Consider the following 19761-nt stretch of genomic DNA (forward strand, 5'->3'; position numbering starts at 1 on the left):
GCTTGTTGCCGTACCTCCCCGTAGTACCCCAAGCAGTATACCTGGCGGTACTGTGAGTGGGGGACCAGTCCGGCCCCCAGATCGCTTGACTACCTGTCGCAGCGGTCTGAAATCGCTTAGCTTTGCTCTTTTCCAAAACAGAGATGATCTTATTTACAGTATAACAGGCGTGCGGAGCCGGGGCTCCGAGAACTTCCACTAATTAACTCAAGGGCGATATATATATATACATAAATGTTTTAGATGAGGTAGCCATGATTTCTTGAGGGGCTCAAGAAAAAAAAAGTTCTGGTAAACGTGATATTTGATGTCATTCTTTTTTAAAGAGGCGTAGCATAAAACACCGGTTTGCAAGCATGTTTTCTCAAATGTACAGGTTTTGTGTTCCTTTTATACCGAGGTATACTGTATATCAACACACAGGATAGGGTGAATTATGTATAGCCTCCTCATAAATTTAAGTTATCTGGAATTAAATACGTGCAACGTTCCCAGGTTTGTCGCGCCCACTGTTAAGAAGTCAAACAGCGCCCACAACCTTAGCGCCGTGACTACATACATACATCACTTCGGCAGCTCAGTCTTCTAACAGAGGCGCAGCCCCGTCAGGTCTGTGGAAATCCCGACTCTGTGCGCGTTCGCGCTGTGGTTTCGGAAGCGCGGCCCCGGCGCCGATCTGAAGCCGTTCAGTTGTGTCACAGTGCTGTTGGGAGAAATGTTGGGAACAGACGACCACGGAGATATTCGGAGGCGAAACGGGACAGGTAGGCTAGGAACCCCAAAATATTCGCCTTCTACGCGTTATTGGAAATCAGTTCAGCCCGTGTTTTCGGCGTGTTTGCGCGTTTAAGAGCCTTTTTTTCTTAACTGAATATATGGTCCTTAATTGTTGAATTAAGCCGCTAAATTGCGCATATTTCACTGGGGGGAAAGCAAATGGAAGTAAAGAGCAGGCGAGACCTATGTGTCTGCTGGGAAACGGTGGTTCCTCTAAAACTTATAGGATTTAGGAATGTCATTTTGTCAATAAAAATGGACATTTAATAAGGGCGAGACATGAGCGTGGTCCCGTGAAATGAGTCGGCACCGTCAGGTGTAGCTCGGGAAGTTAATATGACAGGCGTCGGGCTCTGCAAACAGTTCGCACAGCTTCTTTTCCAGGGCGACAAAATCCGACTTGTGTCGGTTCACCCTGTGTGTCACGTCCTCCGCTTTTATAAAACTTTGACTTCAGTCAAGTTCAACTCAGCTCTGCTTTGGAAATACAGTACACGTAAACTCGGGCTGCAGACCGAAATCAAGTTGTTAATACCACGGGATGCTTGACATATATTAACGCATAATTGCATGAGGATTGTGTTACAGCGGTGTCCCCTATACCTATTCATATGTCCCATTTTTCTCATTCGTGTTTTATTTTTGAAAGCTATTGACAGCTCATCTAATCCCCGCACTTAGCGCGACGCAGTCGTGTGATGTAGCGCTGTGCATGATCAAGTCTGATGGGGAGATGCGCGACTCAAAAGCGAAGCCTACCACGTCCAGTGCAAGTCCGTCTTTATTTCAGTGAGTATAGGTTCGCAATGGGGAGCAGCGACACTGCTTCTCTTTCGGCGTAGAAGGGAGGAATTTCTAAAATGCATTTCTGAATGGTTAGGTTACGGACTGCTGGGGTTGCGCAGTACTGTATCTTGGGACGAGACGGTCCTGTGAACCCGCCGGGTTTGTGACAGGGGTCTCTCTGAACAGCCTGCTACCGTAATCGTTTGACAGAAAAAGAAAATGTCTTGTGTGTAAATACTGTAGGTACTGTGTATTAGACGGGCCGAGTGGGGAGTCGAGTCAATGTGCTGACTGCGGGAGGACAATGAGAGGTTTATTCCACAGTGGAAAGTAAAAAGAAAAGGCAAAGTGGTTGTGAAACCTCTGCATGTGTTAACATCTTAACAGTGTGTAGTAGGCTGAACACCCATGGCCCAGCGGCGGCTGGATACGGTAATGAGAGGCTGCAGTTTTGTAGAAAGCCTTTCGTCCTCGGTTTGCAAAGACGTGTAACACGTGAGTTTTGAGCACTTTGCCGAGTTTGGTTCATCCAAGTCAGGAATGGCCAGCTGTGCCCCCCGAGAGATACAGGCTGGGGGGGGGTTTCACTTCCTCTGTCTTCTCAATGACAAATCGCCCTGCTTCGGTGGTCAGCGCGCAGAAGTTCCGAGTGCTGGGACAGAGACAGAGCACCTGCAGGAGTATCAACTGGTTATATATATTAATAGTCGGTGCATGCTGAGTCCGTGATTTCGCTACAGTGATGTTGCTTGCACTTATTTACAATTTGCTAACTTTGTGGTGAGAAGACTGGATACACACGGTATCCTGCATCACACATTGTTGCCACACGAATGTTGGTATTTTTAGAGAAAGCTTTGATCACAGGGCTTCAGGCAGGGCTCTTTAATACTGGTGCTGAAGAGCCCTCTGTGTCTTAGTTTTTTTTTAATTTAACAATTTAATTGTGATCAGTTAATCCAGAGATCTAAATCTGGATCTTTTTCTGCTCTCGAGGACCCAAGCTGCTTTAGACAAATCACTTCCTTAATGGATCAATAACGTACAAGCGTTTCAGGCCCGGCGACCCCTGATCTAACACCACTCTGTGGTGGATGAGTGGTTTTGTTACTGATACCATTCTAGGTCATTTAGCAAGAAAAACAACTTGCTGCTTTCCATCACGGTGGTGTCTGATGCCCTTGAGGGTTTTGAAGATTTTTGCATGTGAACACTGGGACTCTCATCTTCTCTTGTGCTGTGCTTTCTGACTCACGCTGTGCTTTGCCACCTTCCAATCACCCTAGTCTGAGCAGAAACCAATCTGTGTCCGCTGTCGCCTTGTTGTGGAAACGAAGCAGGCATCTCCAGGCACACGAGGAAGAGCTTCACTTTGAAGCTGGGAGAAATGTTTTTTTTTTTCACTGTCGTTGTTCTGTATTGTACTCCAGAAGATGAAAAACTGACAGAGGATATAAAAGACTTTTCTGGTGTCTGGAGTTCCTTTAGATAACATGAAACCAACATAATGATTTCTGTTGTTCCTTGCACTCTTAGTTTTGATTTATGGGTATTTACAAGTAAGCGTGCTAGAAAAACTCTGTCATTTTCTCCATCTCATTTTAAGTGTGAGGGATTTGTCTTCAGGTGAGGCTGTGGTGAAATCAGTGCACTCATGTGCAGACATGTTTGATTAAGATAATGCTGTAGCTGGGCAGAGAGGACGATGATGATTAGTCAAATTCAAATCTACGTTATAGCCTAAAGACTTAAGCCAGAATTCATCAGCTGTCATTTTTCTGTCCTCCAGACTAATACATTCTGAAAATAATTTTCTCAGGAACGTTGTTTAGGCTTTGGTCAGAATTCTGCAAAAACTCTAGAAACAACAAAGAATAGGCAAGTTTCTAGTCAGAAGTTAGAAAAGCATCCTGCTCTCTTGGTGACAGTCAGTATCCAGTCTTCAGAGGGCTATGAAATTAAAACTGTTTTGTGGGGTTAAAAAGGTAAACAGCGCATTTTAGGACAGGGTTCAAAAAGTTGAGTCTGATATCCTGAAAAACATTTGCAACATGAGCTGTGTTGTTCTGTCTTTGTAGAGGCTAGCTCTCTTACAGTGAGTTGAGTTTCAGTGCAGTGATCCTGTCCCATAATTCCACGTCAAACAGAGATTAAGCTTGTGAACACTACAGCTGTGGAGGAGGCGACACCAGTGAGCTTACTGTGGCCCAGGAGGCATTGAGACAGCCTTATCACCAGGTCTGGTATGTTTGTGAATTTTGGTGAGTGATGTTCGGGGTGCTCTCAATGCAAAAATGTGTTCAATGTGATGCCAAAGTAAATTATAAAGAACATTCTTTCGCTCAGATGGGGTCAAAAACACCTTGGCAGGCTGTGGATTGTTGCTTTCCTGTCATGTAATAATGTAAATAAATGTAATGTAAATAAATTCTAATATTTTGGGCTTTACAAGATGATACTACTTGTATATAGCTGACTTCTTGTGTACAGGGTTTTTCAGGCAATGCACTGCTTGAAGGCCTTTTTGAGGGAATTGAAATTGTAGGCCTGAAACCTGGGCATACAATTCCAGTGTCATCTGTGACCAGTAAAGGTCTGAAATAAGTGCAGTGTCAGAACATAATCGCAATAGAGCCTGAAGCCCACTCTGACTCGGCTACACTCATGCTGTAGCTGTGACAACAACAAGACGACAAAGTGGCACTGTCTTACATACTGTAAGCTGCGCTATTATTTGGCAGACTCCTAATTATGTGTCTGCCAAGCTTAAGAAAAAAGAGCAGCAATCAAAACAAAACAAATCTCGAGCACTAGGCGGGTTGACCCATAATAGGCTGTTTCAAGAGGTTAAATGGTCTTTCTTTCCCAACAAAAACAGTGCCTCTGTCTCAGAATCAGGCCCTGTAAATTAGGCTTCTGTGGAGTGAGCTGGAGTCTATTACTGTCTGACAGGAGCGATTTGACTGTTTCATATGTAGGGCCAAATCTGCCAGCATTGCTTTGCATAAAGCCGGCTAAACAGCTCTTTCAGTCGAAGAACATGGGTTGGGAGAAAGTGCAGTTATTACGAAGGTAGGCTATACAAAAAAAATAATGAATATTTCATTGGATTTCCATTTTCAGCAAGTACACTGGGCCTTGGCGTTATTTTAGCATTGAGAAGAGCCTGATTTCTTATTCCCTCCTCCTCCCTTTTCAACTACCATGCTGCTACTTCGTCTTTCGTTTGACTGGTTCTCTGCCGCTACCTGATGCGTATATCCAGCCTCTTGTAACTGCACGCCCAGAGTAAGAGGAGACCAAGAGGACCATGGGAGTTCAGGGGCCGAGGAGACACCTTGCCTGACGAGGGCAGGAGGAAGTGAGCATAAAACTACTAATTAGGCTAATGTGCCAGATGAATCCTCAGAAAACCACAGAGGGGAATTTGCTGGAGTGATGGGAGCCGAAGAAAATTAATTCCGGCTCGGTAAGAAATTTACAGTGCGTGGCAGGAGAGCGCTCATCACGCTGTTAAAAAGTTAACATCGTTTTAAATTGCCTTTGCCTAAGTCGCTGCTCTGACTTTTAAGCACAGCATTCATCAAACGTGGGAGAATGAACTGGCCGAAGCCCATAGATCTTGGCTTTTACAATTGTAAAGAACGCGGAGAGGGATGGCTGAGCTTTGATTTAAACACCCAAGTTATGTGCTCGAGGGAACGTGTGGCCTCGCCAGCAAAGCCAGCTGCTGCATTGATATTCACCTTCATCAGCGACTGAACACTGCGAGCACAGAAACAGCTGGAAGGGAGGTGAACCTGCTGCAGTGAACGTTGAGCGGTCCATACTGTTAATCCAAGACAATCCTAATAATTCTGTATGAGTTTTGGAAAAAAATAAATTAGTTCTTTATTTCAAGCCTGCGCAGGCTTAAAGTCAATATGATTTGCCCAGTAGATGGGTCTCGGCTCAGGCAGTCTCGGTCTGGAATGGATGGGCGTATGTTCAGTGATATTGATGTGGCTTAATGAGGCGAATGAATGTTCCTTTGATTTTGTTTCCCGTCTGTGTCTATAACAACAGAGTGGTCAGGTCTCTTCCTAGACAGCCGTAATCCTGCAGGTTTAAAGGCTTAAATAATCAATTGCTGAGTCAATTAATTTATTAACGCAGTGCTTCCCACTCCTGGACCTGGGGCGTCACTGTAACCTCTGGTTACTGGATACTTCTTTTCCGATGTTAATAAGTTGATTGAAACTTTGTATATGGTGCATATTTATATTTCCCCTCTTCAAATGTGAATAGGATTTGTAATTGGTATCAAGCCTGTAGCAATCCCCGAGACTTCGAACAGGCCTCATTCATATGGTTTTCCTGAAATGTAACCAATTCCACTGCTGGAGAAGGAAGAACAGCTCGTTACGGGACTCTCTGATGCATTGAACTTCTCACCTGTATCTATTCGTAAACTGGGCATCCAGTGCAGTTCAGACAGGAATAAGGGGAAGAGTGCTTAAAAGCTCTGTTTGTTGAAGTTATTGGGAACAATGTGCTGGATTTGAGGCATTTTTGAAACTTGAGACTGAGTGCAAAAGACAGGATCCCAAAAACTCTGAACAAGCAAGCAGCTCAATAAAAGACATTCAGTTGGGAGTGGAGATCTATTGATTTGGAATGAAAATGAGTGAGCTGTGCCCCAGTACTAGGACCACTGCCTTAATGTTTGGGACATCACACTACCAAGTAGATCTGGTGTGGATGACACAAAGGCTGTGTCCAGGGTGTACCGTACCTTGCACCCATTGCTTGGTGGGAATATACTGCGTCAACTGGTTCGAAAATGGATGGGTTTCTGGTGCTCGCATTGCCGGGTTACATGATGTTAACCCTGTAGAAATCGCTGGAAGTCTGCTTACAGAGTTGCAGCTTTCCTGGGGTTTTTCTTCCATCCTGGCTTTGCAGTATTGCTCTGAATGTGCCATCTTGCTTGCTGTTCATAAAAACACAGCTCCCCAAGGCCTGTGCCAAAGGAAGTCTTCACAGTTATAAGGAGGCTTTGCTTTAGCTCCATAAAATGTATTTCTTTCCTTTTTCTTTCTCTGAAAAGTTTTTGAAGCTGCGGCAGATATGAATCATAGCCGTCTAGCTAATAATAAACTGAATGCATTCGTCTCTCCAATTGTTTGAAATAGTTAAGTTAAATAGCCCTGCTGCGCTCAAAGCAGTGCCTGATTGCCATTAAAAACAACAGTTAATCTCAATTATGCCTTGGGCACAACAGGGCTTCGGTCCCTGCGTTCAAATGGTTTAAAATAGAATTGCCAGTTATCGTGTGAATATTTCAGGGTGGATCTTTTGGCCTCTGTGAGGTTCCGAGTGTGTAAATATAGTGCCTTGACATTGTGAAAGGTGACATCGTGCTCCAGTGTGACTTAAGCTCAGACTGACTGTTCTCAGGCAGCCCTTTAGAAAGTACGTGCACACTCCAGTGACAGGCAAGAGAGCTTCATTCATGTTGCCTCGAAAGACATGGCGACAGCCTGTAGTGTTGAGATCTTGCTTAATGCTGTCAGTTGTGGAGCTCTTCTGCATGGCGTAATGTGAAAAACCACCAATTAATGATCATCACAGGCTGTTGCAAAGATTCTTAACGATAAATCTCCATCTGTGCAGTGCTTCCTATTATTTTCCTTATAGGTGGTTGCCTTATCCTGTCTGTACATCAGCAGATCAGTTTTTATATTAGCCACCTGATTATGCGTACATACTGTGTGAGCTGATGTAAATAAAGGCAGAATGACTATAAAAGCAGGAAATAAGGATTCAGTAAGGTTCTGTGCCACTGCCCTTGCTGCACTGTCACAAAGACTTTTATAAAGTAGAGGTCTGCACACCATTTAGCTACATTATATATTACTCCATGTTCTCTAAATGATATTTTCATTGTTGCACTTGCTGTTAGGAATTAGTGCTTTTAGCTGTAAAAATCCCAATAGGTACCAATGCCCTGGTGAGCCTCTCGATTTACTGTATGTTGAGTGTAGTTCAGACTGGTGATGGAAGAAGTTGCCCTCAAATGCATCTGCGTACAATGTTAGTCAAAGTGAGACCTACTCATCACATCTCTACAAAAAATAATCCATTCAGCACAGTCAGACTCAACCACTTATTAGCTGAACCCTTCACAGGCTGAGATCATGAGAAGGTGTGTTTGACTCAGTTGAATGAAAGTCATCTAGTAGAGGCGTGATCAATAGATTATTTTTTTTGACCATGATGAATGAGACCAAAAACGGAATACTTTTTGAGTAGTTTTGGCCCATGCACTTGAACCCGTGTCTCACCCTGGGCACTGCTGGGCATACCCCAGATTGTTCAGAGGGTCTAGAAACAAGTAAAGTGATCTTACCTTAGTATTACTTTACAGATATACAAATGAACGTGATTGAGTCTGCTGTAAAGATGAAATAGGTGGTTTTAGTCTCAGCAATCGATGCCCACACCATTGTTGTTTAATTACCTTGGCAGCTCGCCTGCAGTGTGAAATCTGTCCCAGATTGTAACAGGAACATGGCGTGGTAGGCTGGAATCTCAGCGGACCGCATGAAAAAGAGTCCCACATAATGAGATGTCAGCAATCTATAAACACAGAGAGGTAAAATGTATTTGGTAGTGTGGACAGAGCCATTAAGAAACAACAACACCTGGAACAGGATGAGGTATGGCGACAGTGCATTGCACTGGACTGTCAATGCAGTAAATCACAGGGAGAGCTGAGTGGAGGCAGAATAAAGCACAGTGACAGCGTGGTAGAGCTGAGCACTGTGAGTGACAGAGTGCAGTGATGGCTGAGTAAAGCAAATTTTTCTCAGGAACAGGCAACTCCGAGTTTCAAGGAGAGTTGCTTTTTCCCTTGTTGCTGTGTTAATCAAGTCCTTAGTGCTCTAACTTGTCTGTTTGTTGTGCCTCCGGCTGACTATTATACAAAATAAAAAAAGCACAAAACATTGTTTTCCCGAAGAAGTGAATTGATTTATCTGGATCGAAACTCTCGGTGCTGTTAAAGGCTCGTCTCTCTTGCTGAGTTTTTTTTTTGTTGCTTTATGTTCCTTTGTCTTTCTTCATGAGAGCTGCGGTGTGTGGCAGCTCATTCTTGTGATCTGTGACTAGTCTCAAAGCAGTGGTTTACTTTGGCTCTGATTTTGCTTATTGATCACTCACGCGATGAGTAATTCTCTGCTTGCATTATTATTTGGGATTGTGGACTGACTGCTGTAACTTAGCACAAAAAAAAACACGAGACACTTTCCAAGGCTAATTGTGAGGAGCAGGGGAAGGATATTAACGCTGCACAGGGTTCTGAAGCCCGTTAATGAAACTTTATGGATTGAAGCCTATGCCACTATGTCCTTCATCTGTTTTGCTCAAGTCATCTTTTTGTTCTGTTGTTCCTGCTGGAAAATCCCAAGTGGCGCAGTCATAACCCCTGCTAGAACAGCATAGGGGCAAAACACAAGGGGCACGCGACAGGATGTAGAGAAATAGAAATGAAACGGAAGGAAAACTGCAATGCGAAACCCTTCTCTCTGGCTCCCGCTGTGAAGAACTTCAATCCGAGCCGACGTTCAGCTCTGGAAGAACAGGAGGAAGGTTACAAACGAGCATGACCGGTGGCCCATGTGGCCCGTCCGGTAGTTATTAGTTTGTAGTAATGATCCAGACGCCGTGTGTGCGAACCTGGTGTTTCTGAGCAATCTAGCTCTCACTCTCTCTCTCATTTCCAAAAGGAGCCGCAACCTTTGTGACCTCCCAGGCACCCAAGGTTTAGCGGTGATGTTGGTGAGCAGTGCGCCCACTGAAGATGGGTGGCTTGAGAGTGGGCTGTCTGCGTTCCTCATTCCCCCCAGTGTGCAGGTGTAGAGGTGGCCCCCCTTTAACAAAAGGCCCCCCATACTGAAGAAATCCAATAGGCGATTCCAGTTTACAAAACCACCCAATGACTAAAGTCAAAACTCAGAATTTCACAATGGGGGGAAAAAAACCCCTCTCTTCTCAAATGCACAAGGTTGACGTGAACATCACTAAAGAGGCTGAGAGTGTGCGTTTATATTTCACTTTATCAAGGCCTCGTCTCTTTGTGGTCTTGAAAATAAGATATATTAGTCCTCGGGTATTTGCTTTTAGTGCACAAAAGGAATCTAGGAAGAGCAATTCAGCAGCAGTACCTGCAGTCAGTGAAATGGTAACCTTTACCGTTACATTAGGATGTAGTGTTTCTAGCAGCTGCATCAAGCAGACCTGCCTACTGTAAAGGAAGTAATTTCTTGGCAAAAGTCAATATTAATGGGTTGACTATACTGCTCTTGAAAGTGCGGAGATAGTAAAAGGCTCGCTATGCTCCAATTGATTGAGGGGGTTTGCATAATACTGAACATGTCAAACTTTTCACTCCTTTAAAGAAAGAACACACACATGCTCCCTGACCTGGTCCCTTTACGGCGCCCTATAGTTCAGAGGATCAGGTCTGGAGAGCGAGCTGCGCCTTTTATTGATATTGGATGAAGGCTTATGCATGCAAGCAGCCGAGATTTAATATTAACTCAACGACTCTTCTGGACAGCACTGGGGAAATGGCTGCAGGGGTGGTGCACCTGGCAGAGAGGTTATATTGCAAACACTTGACAGTTGTTCCCAGTTAGGAGGCAGGCTGTCCAGTTCAATACTTGCAGGCTTTTCTACTGGGGACATTGGCATTATGTTTGGCTTAAAAATTGAATCTTTCTCTCAGTGAGATTAAACTGCTGCCTTGGAAATTCTCCAGAAATACTGGGGTTTTTTTTATATCTTGCTGTCTCAGGCTTAAATGTTGCGTTTTCATAAACACCTGCAGAGCAAGTTTTCTGAACGTTGATGGATGACCATCTCTCTGACATTGCACATCAACTGCTGCACAGCTGTACCTCTGGATATAGTCCTGCATGGATGGATGGCTCTGCTATAATGAGCACCCTGAAGACAAGGACATTTTCCATTTCTTTCCAGTGCTTCAGTCCCCGAGGTCTGGAGATCAAAACAGCGCTGCGTGTCTGTTTGCAAGTCAGGGGAGTATACTCCAAACAGACACCTGGCCACATGATGCATAGGAAACCATTTTTTCTAATTACAAATGCATGTCTTATAAAAGCCATCTCTCCTGCACCCTCGTACACAGTTAAACAGACACTGGCAGTGGCAGACATGGACCCTTATTCTTAAGTAATAATTTCACCTGTGGTTCCCAATCTGGACCACACCTCCTTCTTTTCCCTCCAGCTAAGCTCCCATTTACTTAATACAGCCCTTAATTGAATTAATGAGATGCTTAATTGGAATCTTTTCAGTAGGCTCCTGAAATGGGTTTCCTTGGGTTTTAATCTCCTCGGCAGCTAGAGGATAAAATGTGGTGGTTGCCAATGTATTTAAGAACTGAAAACCGTTAAATAGGTCAAATGAATTGTGTTGTTAGTTCAATTACAGATCTGAGAGCTCGTGTGGAACAAAATCCAGCAGGTGTGGGAGTCCTGAGGACTGGAATTGAGAACCCATGTGCTAGCAGATGCTGATTGTGACTTGGCCAGAGAGATGAGTTACTTTGGGAAGCTTTAAGGAAGTTTCATTTTGAGATAGCTATAGTTAATCACGCAATCTCCAGAACACCTAATATTGGAATAACCTGGTTTCACAAACGGGTACCTACAGGGTATCTATGATTTTGATCACTGGAGACACAAGTATAGGTGGCACAGTGCTGGGATCCTGGGTCCAGTTCCTGAGATGTTGTCTGTGTGGAGTTTGTATGTTCTCCCTGTGTTTGTGTGGGTTTCCTCCCACAGTCCCAAAACATATTGGTAGGTTAATTTGCTTCTGAGAAAATTGGTCTTAGATGTGTGTTTGTGTGTCTGTGCTGCAATGGACTGGCATCCTGTCCAGGGTGTGCCCTGCCTTGTGTCCTTTGCTTGCTGGGATAGGCTCCAGGTCCTGCATAACCCTGTATTGAAAAACAAAAGGTTAGAAAATTGATGGATGAGACACAGGTACTGTAATCGGAAAAATTCAGAGATGCCAGTTACCCAAGATGTCAAGTCTTTGGACTGTTAGAGGAAAGCAGAGGATCCAGTGAAAGCCCATTAAGAGAATATTCACTTCGCCAAGACTGGAATTAAACCTCAGATGCAAGCTCCAAGATAGTACTGCTAACTGCTTTTTAACTTTAAGAAATTATTTTTAGATCTTAAATGATCAATATATGGATGAAAAATAATCCCCTGACTGAGCAGGTAAAGTTCTGCTTCCTGGTTGATCTGTTGGTACGTGCTCTGTTAGATTCTTGGGACGTGCTCAGGCAGTTTGTAATTTGCTCTCAATGTTTGTTTTTCATTGGCATTTCGTTCAATCCATTTTTGTTAGTGCAGAATAAATTTAGCATTTTAATCCTAACTAAGGAACCCTTATATTATTGTGAATCCCAATGGTGCTGGACCTCAAGTGAAGCTGCCCCAGCCAGGATGAGTTTTGCAGTAGCCTGGTGCTGGTTCTGCTGTGTCCACCAGGTTCCTGTTATTTCCCATCCGATTGCAGTGCAAGTCGGGCTTTTCTTTGGAGTCTGACAGTCAGGCCAGTGTTAGGAGCCATGTGTAGATGAATTCATGCCAGCTCCTCCTTTCCATTCCTGGGCGTTAGTGTTTTCATATAAAACAACTGGTGTGTAAAAGCCGTCAGTGTATGAGGCCGGCACACCTTGTGCCCCGATCCCCTGGGGCAGGCCTTACAGGGTGGAAAGACTAACCGTGCATTTTAAGAGGCAATGTGGCACACTCAAGGTCTGTAGGCAGCAAACTGCTTGCACAGTTGCTCAATCAGGTAGTCTTCTCCAGTTTCAGACAGCCAGCTGAAACTCCCAAGACTCTGGGCGTCTGCCTCACCCTGGACATACGGGAGAGGAAAGGCAGGGGATACCAGTTTTCAGTTCTCAAGCCTTTGTCATCCACTGTCTGTTCTCACACTCTTCGTGTCATAGGCGATAGAAATAATAGAATTGGCAAGCAGCAAGGAGAACTCTCAGAATAGTGCTATGCATCCCATACAGCAATGATGGGCGGATTGTTCACACAAGCTGGGGAGGCAAGCTCATGAGCTTTGAATTTATTACTACAGGACACAGTGCATACATGATTTTCGGTTGTGCTAGGATGCAGTACGTAACAGGAGGACATCAAAGAGTAAGTGATGTGCTCGTAACTAGATTCTGTTAAAACCGATAGCAGCCCTCTTTTTCAAAACATCACCAATAACAAAGACAGCCTTTGTGAGATTAGGATTCTAAGTGTTATCATACCGTGCTAACGGTGGTGGTGGCAGGGTTTTGGAAAGTTAATATCCTGATAAGATTCCTCATGAGTGTGTGTGTGCATGTGTGTGGCGTGTGGCTCAACGTACACGGATGGGGAATAGCAGTGTTGGTACAGGTAATGCCAGCAGGATTGCTGTGCGCGCAAAATAGGTTGGTGCTCATTTAATTATACTTTCATTGCTCTCATCTAGAGACTTTGTCAGGATGTCTGTTGCCTGATGAGTTGCCATCTGTTAGCTTAGAAACAATTGAGTTCTGCAGTATCAACACTTGATAAGTGCCCTCCCAAGCATACAGGCGTCTGAAAGGAACTGGAGGTGGGAGGAATGTGGGAGCCGGAATGCCTGGAGGGCTTTTCCCACTCATCCAACGCCATACTCCACCTCTGCACTGCAATCAGGTGAACACGCCGCTCTCGGGTTAGAGGCAGGGCAAAGGTGTGCGTCTGCGCACGCACCAGGGAGAGCAAGGGGGCTACACCGTGCACAATAAACCGCTTTGTCTCAGGTTGTGGGATGAAACGGGGTGGAGCAGGGCCCCCTTGTGGTGGGGAGAGCTTGGAGCGGCCCTCTCCGTTGGACAGGATGAACTGGCGGTTAACCAGGCCATGTTTTGTCACTCAGAATGAAAAGACTGGGGGAACGCGTTTGCATGGGCAATAAGTCACCTTTCCACTCCGTTCGAGACGCATTTAGCGGACGATAAGTGGTGACGTAGTGCTTTGTTTTTTGCCGTTGTTCTCCACTCTAATGTGGGAGAGAAGAGTAATGATGGGGCATCGTGGCTTGTTGATTGATAACATACAGCTGCCCCCTGTCAGAGCTCAAGCACCACTGTGCTTGCAGCTTTGTCATCTTGAGCTGTCAAAACTACATTACACTGCTGCATTATTATTTATTTTTTAATTTTACGTGGGATGGCCTTTAAGAGAGGTTAAGAATGAGAGGGTCATTTGGCCCATCTAGGGTAATTTAATCCAAGGATTTCATCTAGCCCTTTCTTGAAAGACTTCAGCAACATCAGCAGCTGAGTAGCTTGTTCCATTAATGCACTTTCCTGTAGCTTCCACCTCGTCCTGTGGTTTGTGTTTCACTGCTCATTCAGAACAAGTCAGCTGGCTTGACTTTGTCAGTGCCTCCCAATGTCAGTGCCTTTGGCACGGCAGAAGGTGTGAATTCTCTGCCTTAAACTGCATCCAGCGTCGCGGTCTCAGTGAAGTGAAAAACTTTAATGACTTCTAGTTTATACGAGAGTAAAAACTGCAGGATAAACAAGTGGATGGATCTTGCCAGCCGTTGTTTAAGTTGCCCTCTCTGGCATGGAGAGCTGAAGGCGGGGGAACCAGTGCTCGAAATGTCAGACCAACAGGTGTAAATCTGGGAGTTCAGGGGATGAACACCCCCTGTAGTGCAAGAATAAACTCGTCTGCTCGACTGCCTGCCGACGCGCTTAAAGGATTTTCTTTCCTGTAAAAGCAGGGGATGACCGGGGCTTTCACCCAGACGTACCGTTTCAAACTCTTAATCAGTTCCATTGTCGATGTGAAGATAATACCAGGAGTCCTTGGCTGCTCTTTTCAATGGGGAAGTCTGAATAATCAATACGTTATCTTAATATTTATGTATTTAAGAAATACATCTTCATTAGAACCGCTTTCTCCTCTAGTTCATTAGCCTAATTTGTTCTTGAGTTACGCTGGTTCGTTTAAGTGTAGAAACGTGTACTTTTGTCCTAGTGTTAGGGAGGAAGAAATTCTTGTCCCTGTCCTGTGCTTAGGTAGGGCTGTCATTCCTGGGCAGAGGAGATTGTCTCTGCTCAATTCTCTTTAACAGCACATTATCCAGGATTCCCCAAAAGCTTTTCCACCACATTTGCTCGACTTTATTCAATCCCTGTGCTGCCGGTGTAATAGCAAGGAATTGAAAGCTGAAAAGTGCACATCTTCTGATGAAAACCATTTGCTGCAAACTTTTCATGGTCTACATGATGTTCTCTGTATGGAAGGCGAGACTTTCCTTTCTGTCTATGGCTCCTAAAATGAGTACCAGCAGAAGTGATCAAGTGAGGGGAACCTGCGTTTGTGAAAACCTGTGTGAAAGAGTTTGCAGCAACAAGGCGCTGTAGCTACAGTATGTCAGACACCCCTGTGATTTGGGGGATAATGTAAGTGGGGCAGCAGAGTGGCTCAGTGGCAAGCATTACCGCCTCACTGTGCTGGGGCCCGGGGTTCAATTCCTGGATAGCCGTCTGTGTAGAGTTTGTGTGTTTACGTGGGTTTCCTTCCACAGTCCAAAGACATGCTGGTCAGTTAATTGGCTTATGGGATAAGTGGCCCTGGTGGCAGTGTGTGGATTTGTGTGCCCTTTGAAGGGCTGGCCTGCTGTCCGGGCTGTGTCCTTCCTTGTGCCCATTGCCTGCTGGGATAGGTTCTGGCTCCCCTGCAACCCTGAATTGATGGGTAGATGGGTGTTTTAAGGGGTGGTGGGAGTACAGAGGAGGTTTGGACGGTGAAGTATATGTTTTTAACCAGTGGTGCATGTGGACCTGAATGCCACTTGTGTGAACTGCTGTCTGTAACACTGCTATGTGTTCAGCATGCAGTCTGCATGCTCGAACAACATGCTCTGTAAGCACTTCACTGCACAGGAATCTGTTCTCTCCCTTGTTGCAGTGCTATTCTGTTCTCCTTGCTTGGCTGAAGTCCACAATTGTGGATCTGTTGTGGAGAAGCTCCAGAGTGGAACCAAAACCAGTGACTGCTGTAGTCTGGAGTTTGTTCACCTGCGGGACTTCTTGATTATTGATTGGTTGACCAATCTACTGAGCCAATACCCTATTTAAATGTAATAGTAGATGTACGAAAGAGAGTTTAGAATTTCAGTTCTGTTTATGGCTATATTTTTTAACAGAAAGAACCTTGAGCTCAACAGAAGAGATCGCTGGTTCTGTTTTCTGAGCTAGAAGATTTGCAGTTGTTAGTGTGTTTTTCTTTGTTTGGCTTTCATTCAACCTTTCTGTCGCTGCCCCCTCTGGGTTCTTATTTCTGTTGTTGTGCGGTTTAAACTAAGCTTAAGAAAAAAGTATACCCCTGGCGAAGGAATAATGGAGACGCTGGGATGGAAATAAAACACCAGTACAAAGAGAAAGTCATTGAGCTGAATCACTGTACACATCCGCTCATACTTGCCGTAGGTGGTAAAGCCCTAGGAAATGGTGACATGAACCGAGATGGGAGTAGGGGAAAGCTGTGAGTGTGTGTGAGTGTGTGTGTGTGTGTGTGGGATGGTTCTTCTCACGCTCCAGATAATCCATGCAGAGCTGTATCTCCTGTGAGAAAGACTGGAGGCGCTGCACGTGCCCCTACCTCTGCTGAACGGGTCAGTACCGTTTGCCCACAGCCCTCACAGATGGGCCCACCACCTGTCCAGTCTTGTGGCAGAACGCAAAGGTTTTCAGGAGGTTCACTGTGCCCCGCGGTGCCACTGTATCTGCTGATCTCCAGGCAGAGCCGTGCCTCACAGTACCGAGCTCTAAACACAAGAAACAAGGAACTGCAAAAAGCAGCATATCTGCTGGGATCAAAAGGAGTGACGGCCACTTAATCCTGGGCCTCCCTGCCATTAAACTATGATATTGTGCCTTCCCCTTCCCCCAAAATATAATTTTTGTAAGTACAGCTCGAGGTGTTGAGGGGCACCCCAATTCATTTTTCACACGTCAATGCTAGCTCCTCAAAAGAGGCCAAAGAAAGTGGGAGGGAGTCTGTCCCTTCCCTTTGCCCAGACATTTTAATCAAGCAACTCCCCAGTGCCAGAATATCAGCCATCTGCATCAGGCCCTGCATGATGCACAGGACGCTATATTGGACGCTAGCGGCTGTCTCTGCTCCCTTCTGTGCCCCGGATTTTGTCCCGTCTCGGACTCCGGGCTGCGCGTTTGAGAGAGGCTGGGCTCTTGCGTCATATCGGACAGCAGAGCACGCGCCCTTGTGCCTTGTGGCCTGGGTGACTGGAGGGGGCCCTGCAGATGCAGAAAGGAAAATAAAATCAAAAGGGCTGACAAGCAGAAAGCGAGGATTTCAAATAAAAAGCAGGAGAGCAGAGTGTGGAACTGACACGCCGGCTCTCCTGGGTCATGTCCAGACAGGCGCTGCCCTTTACAGCATTTCATCCTGACATGTGGCGTTAGCTGTTCTTTTTTTAGGTGGTTTGACTGGATTACGATACATCCTGAAATGTTTTCTGAACGTCATATATTATGCCCAGTAGTAATACACAATTACATGCTGCATATTTTTAAGTCATGCATGCTGCAAATTTTATTATGAATAGTAATTTAAGAGTCTTTTCATTTTTTTTTTTTTACACCACTCCAAGAAACGCTGGGGTCATCAAGTCTGGGATTCAACTGCTAAGGCCAGATGAATGGCGCTGATTTGAGACCCGATGTCAGCACATCATCAGCCTCCTGCTCTCCCGAGGGAGGCGAAGGGAAACGAAATCTGGGTTTCAGCTGCTTGCCGAATCGCAGCCTGCCCTTAAAGAAAAGGTGCAGAGACTGCCTGAGCCGAACTCTACCACCTCCTTTCCTGTAGCTTGCCATCATCCTTTGCTTTCTTGTACTGTGGTATTCCACACTTGGCATATTTGGCTGGTATTGGATCCCACAGAGTGAAGTGGGCCGGGAACCAGAAACAAAGGAGAATGAAATTCTGAACAGGGGGAAAGCATGAATGAGTCAATCAAGGAAAAGTGAGCATGCGACAAAACGTTTTGAATGTTGCTTGTTGAGGACTGTAATTACTGTATCCTGTTTAGGGGATTTTCGGGTGGAGAGCGATGCTCATTTATTCAGTTGCACCTGCTTTGAATCCATGCTCTTTCGAGGCAAATGAAAGGTGGCTTAGCTGTGATTCCAGACAGGTTACATGAGGTGTAGCTCTCCTCTGATTAAAGAGAGATTATGCCCGGGCTTGTCTGGAACACGAGAGTCATGGGTAATCCTCCTCATGGTGATTTCTGCATCTGTACTTTTGGGCAGCTTGACCAGACGGCACCCTTCCTCCTCCTCCTCCTCCTCACTTGCTCCCCCCACCTAGTGCAGCACCTGGCTGTGCCTGGGATGTCACCCAACTTCAGGCTCTTTGGGTCTGAAAAGACTTTTGCTTTCATTCCATTGGGGAGTGCATTGAAGATTGTTATAACAGGGCACTGGAAATCCTACGAAATCATTCATGTGGAAGCAGGCATTCCATATTCTGCACTGAAAATCCCACTAGTCTTAATACAGAACTGGAACCAGATACAGGAATCCCTCCGCTTGTGATGCAGGCTTGACCCCCTTCCCCTGCAGCTGTCTGGTGGGGGGGGGAGGTTGCTCTTGGTGAGAACTGTCAGTCATCCTGTACATCAGCCCTGTGGGAGTAAGCCTGTGGCATAGCACCACTTGTTTCTGAAGTGGGGTGTGCTTCACACACTAACTGATGTTTGTAAACCGGCCCTGTTACTCGTTTATTGCATCTCAGAGAGCAGCGACGAACCCGGCAGCTTAGCATGTCAGCAAACCGCCCACCGTGTCTTAAATACGTCCTTTGTGCCCCGGTCTCATACCAGAGGTCCAGTGCTGATCTGTAGAGACCTATAGAGAGGTGTGTCCTCCACCAGCAGCACAGCGAACTTGCAGGGATCTGAGACTGCCTGGGACACACCCGACTCAAACCCTTGATCACAGGGCACTGCCTGCACTTGGCCAAGCACCTTTACCAGGTGAGTCTCTCAGGACCCCCCACCCCTATTCCAGAATAGCTTTCACATGTCACAATGACGTACAGTATACCCCAGGGTTTGTACCTGGTTCAGCTCTCGGGCACGGTTCATTGCTCGCTGTGCTAAAGGCCAGCTCCTGGCAAGCTCAGTGACGCGTCAGTATCTGACTCTACAAAAACTTCTTTCAGAAAGAGCACAGGCAGCAAGATTAGTTTATGAAGGTCAATGAAAACCTTGGAAATGGAAAGGCACCTCGGCCCGATAGCAGCCCGTGGATGGCTGCGCTAAATTTACATTGCAAAGAACACCCAGACCCTCAAAATGAATGAACTTCTAGTTTCAAGACAATCCGGTCTTGTCTGTCCCAGATCCCCGCCTCGCTGCCTGTGGAAAGCCCAGGAGAAGGCTTGCAGGTGGCTTGTGAGCTGCCTGAGGATAAAGCTGAATCCTGTGTGCCCGGAAGGTTTTATCCCCGAGGTCTGTTACTCAGGAATGGAAAAGAGCTCTTTTTCCTCTTTTTTTTTTTTTTAAAGTTTCTTCCTGCCCATAAATTACTGTCAGATTTTGAACCTAATGGCAGTGCTGTTGACAGATAACGTTTCTTATCAGACAGATTGGTAACGTTAGAAGATGATAGCAGTCGGGTCTTATGTGTGAAGTTTAGGAAGATAAGGGGGATGAAAAATTGCTTCCCCCCATAGCAACAGACACACAACACAAGTGCTTCTGTGAGTGTGCGTCTGTGAAGGCCTATCTCTCTGTCTTCTGCATTGATATGATAAGGTAAACTAACTTTTATGAATTGCTTCTATAGTGTGCTTTTTGTCCCAGAAAGATCCTATATGCTTCACATATAGGAGGGGACCCCGTTCATAAACTACAGGAGTGAACCACTGGACCTGTATTCCCACTGCACAGATCAGGTCGAGAGGTGAGGAAGTACTTTATCAGCAGAATTAAGGGAGGAATTTAAGGAGGCCAGATTATCACTTTGTATTGACACTTTTCCCCAGTGACACTGGGGTTAATACACAGGTATTAATTGTTATTACCTTAGTGCCA

The 19761-nt window shown here is 45.5% G+C and overlaps 1 protein-coding gene across 2 annotated transcripts in view; it reads left to right on the forward strand.

Moving 5' to 3' along the window:
- Positions 1 to 600: 600 nt before the first annotated feature.
- The window catches only part of znf385c (zinc finger protein 385C), a 172752-nt gene continuing 153591 nt past the window's right edge, over positions 601 to 19761 (forward strand). Inside the window, exon 1 of one of the 2 annotated variants that reach the window (XM_088623136.1) lies at positions 601 to 764. In XM_088623136.1, coding sequence (XP_088479262.1) covers positions 716 to 764 — 49 coding nt within the window. In that variant the 5' untranslated portion in view covers positions 601 to 715. Of the gene's footprint in view, positions 765 to 1474; positions 1567 to 19761 lie in introns of those variants that run through there. The other variant, XM_088623135.1, reaches the window with a different exon arrangement.

The sequence above is a fragment of the Lepisosteus platostomus genome, chromosome 28 (assembly GCF_059453375.1).
Source record: "Lepisosteus platostomus isolate fLepPlt1 chromosome 28, fLepPlt1.hap1, whole genome shotgun sequence".
Lineage (NCBI taxonomy): Eukaryota > Metazoa > Chordata > Actinopteri > Semionotiformes > Lepisosteidae > Lepisosteus > Lepisosteus platostomus.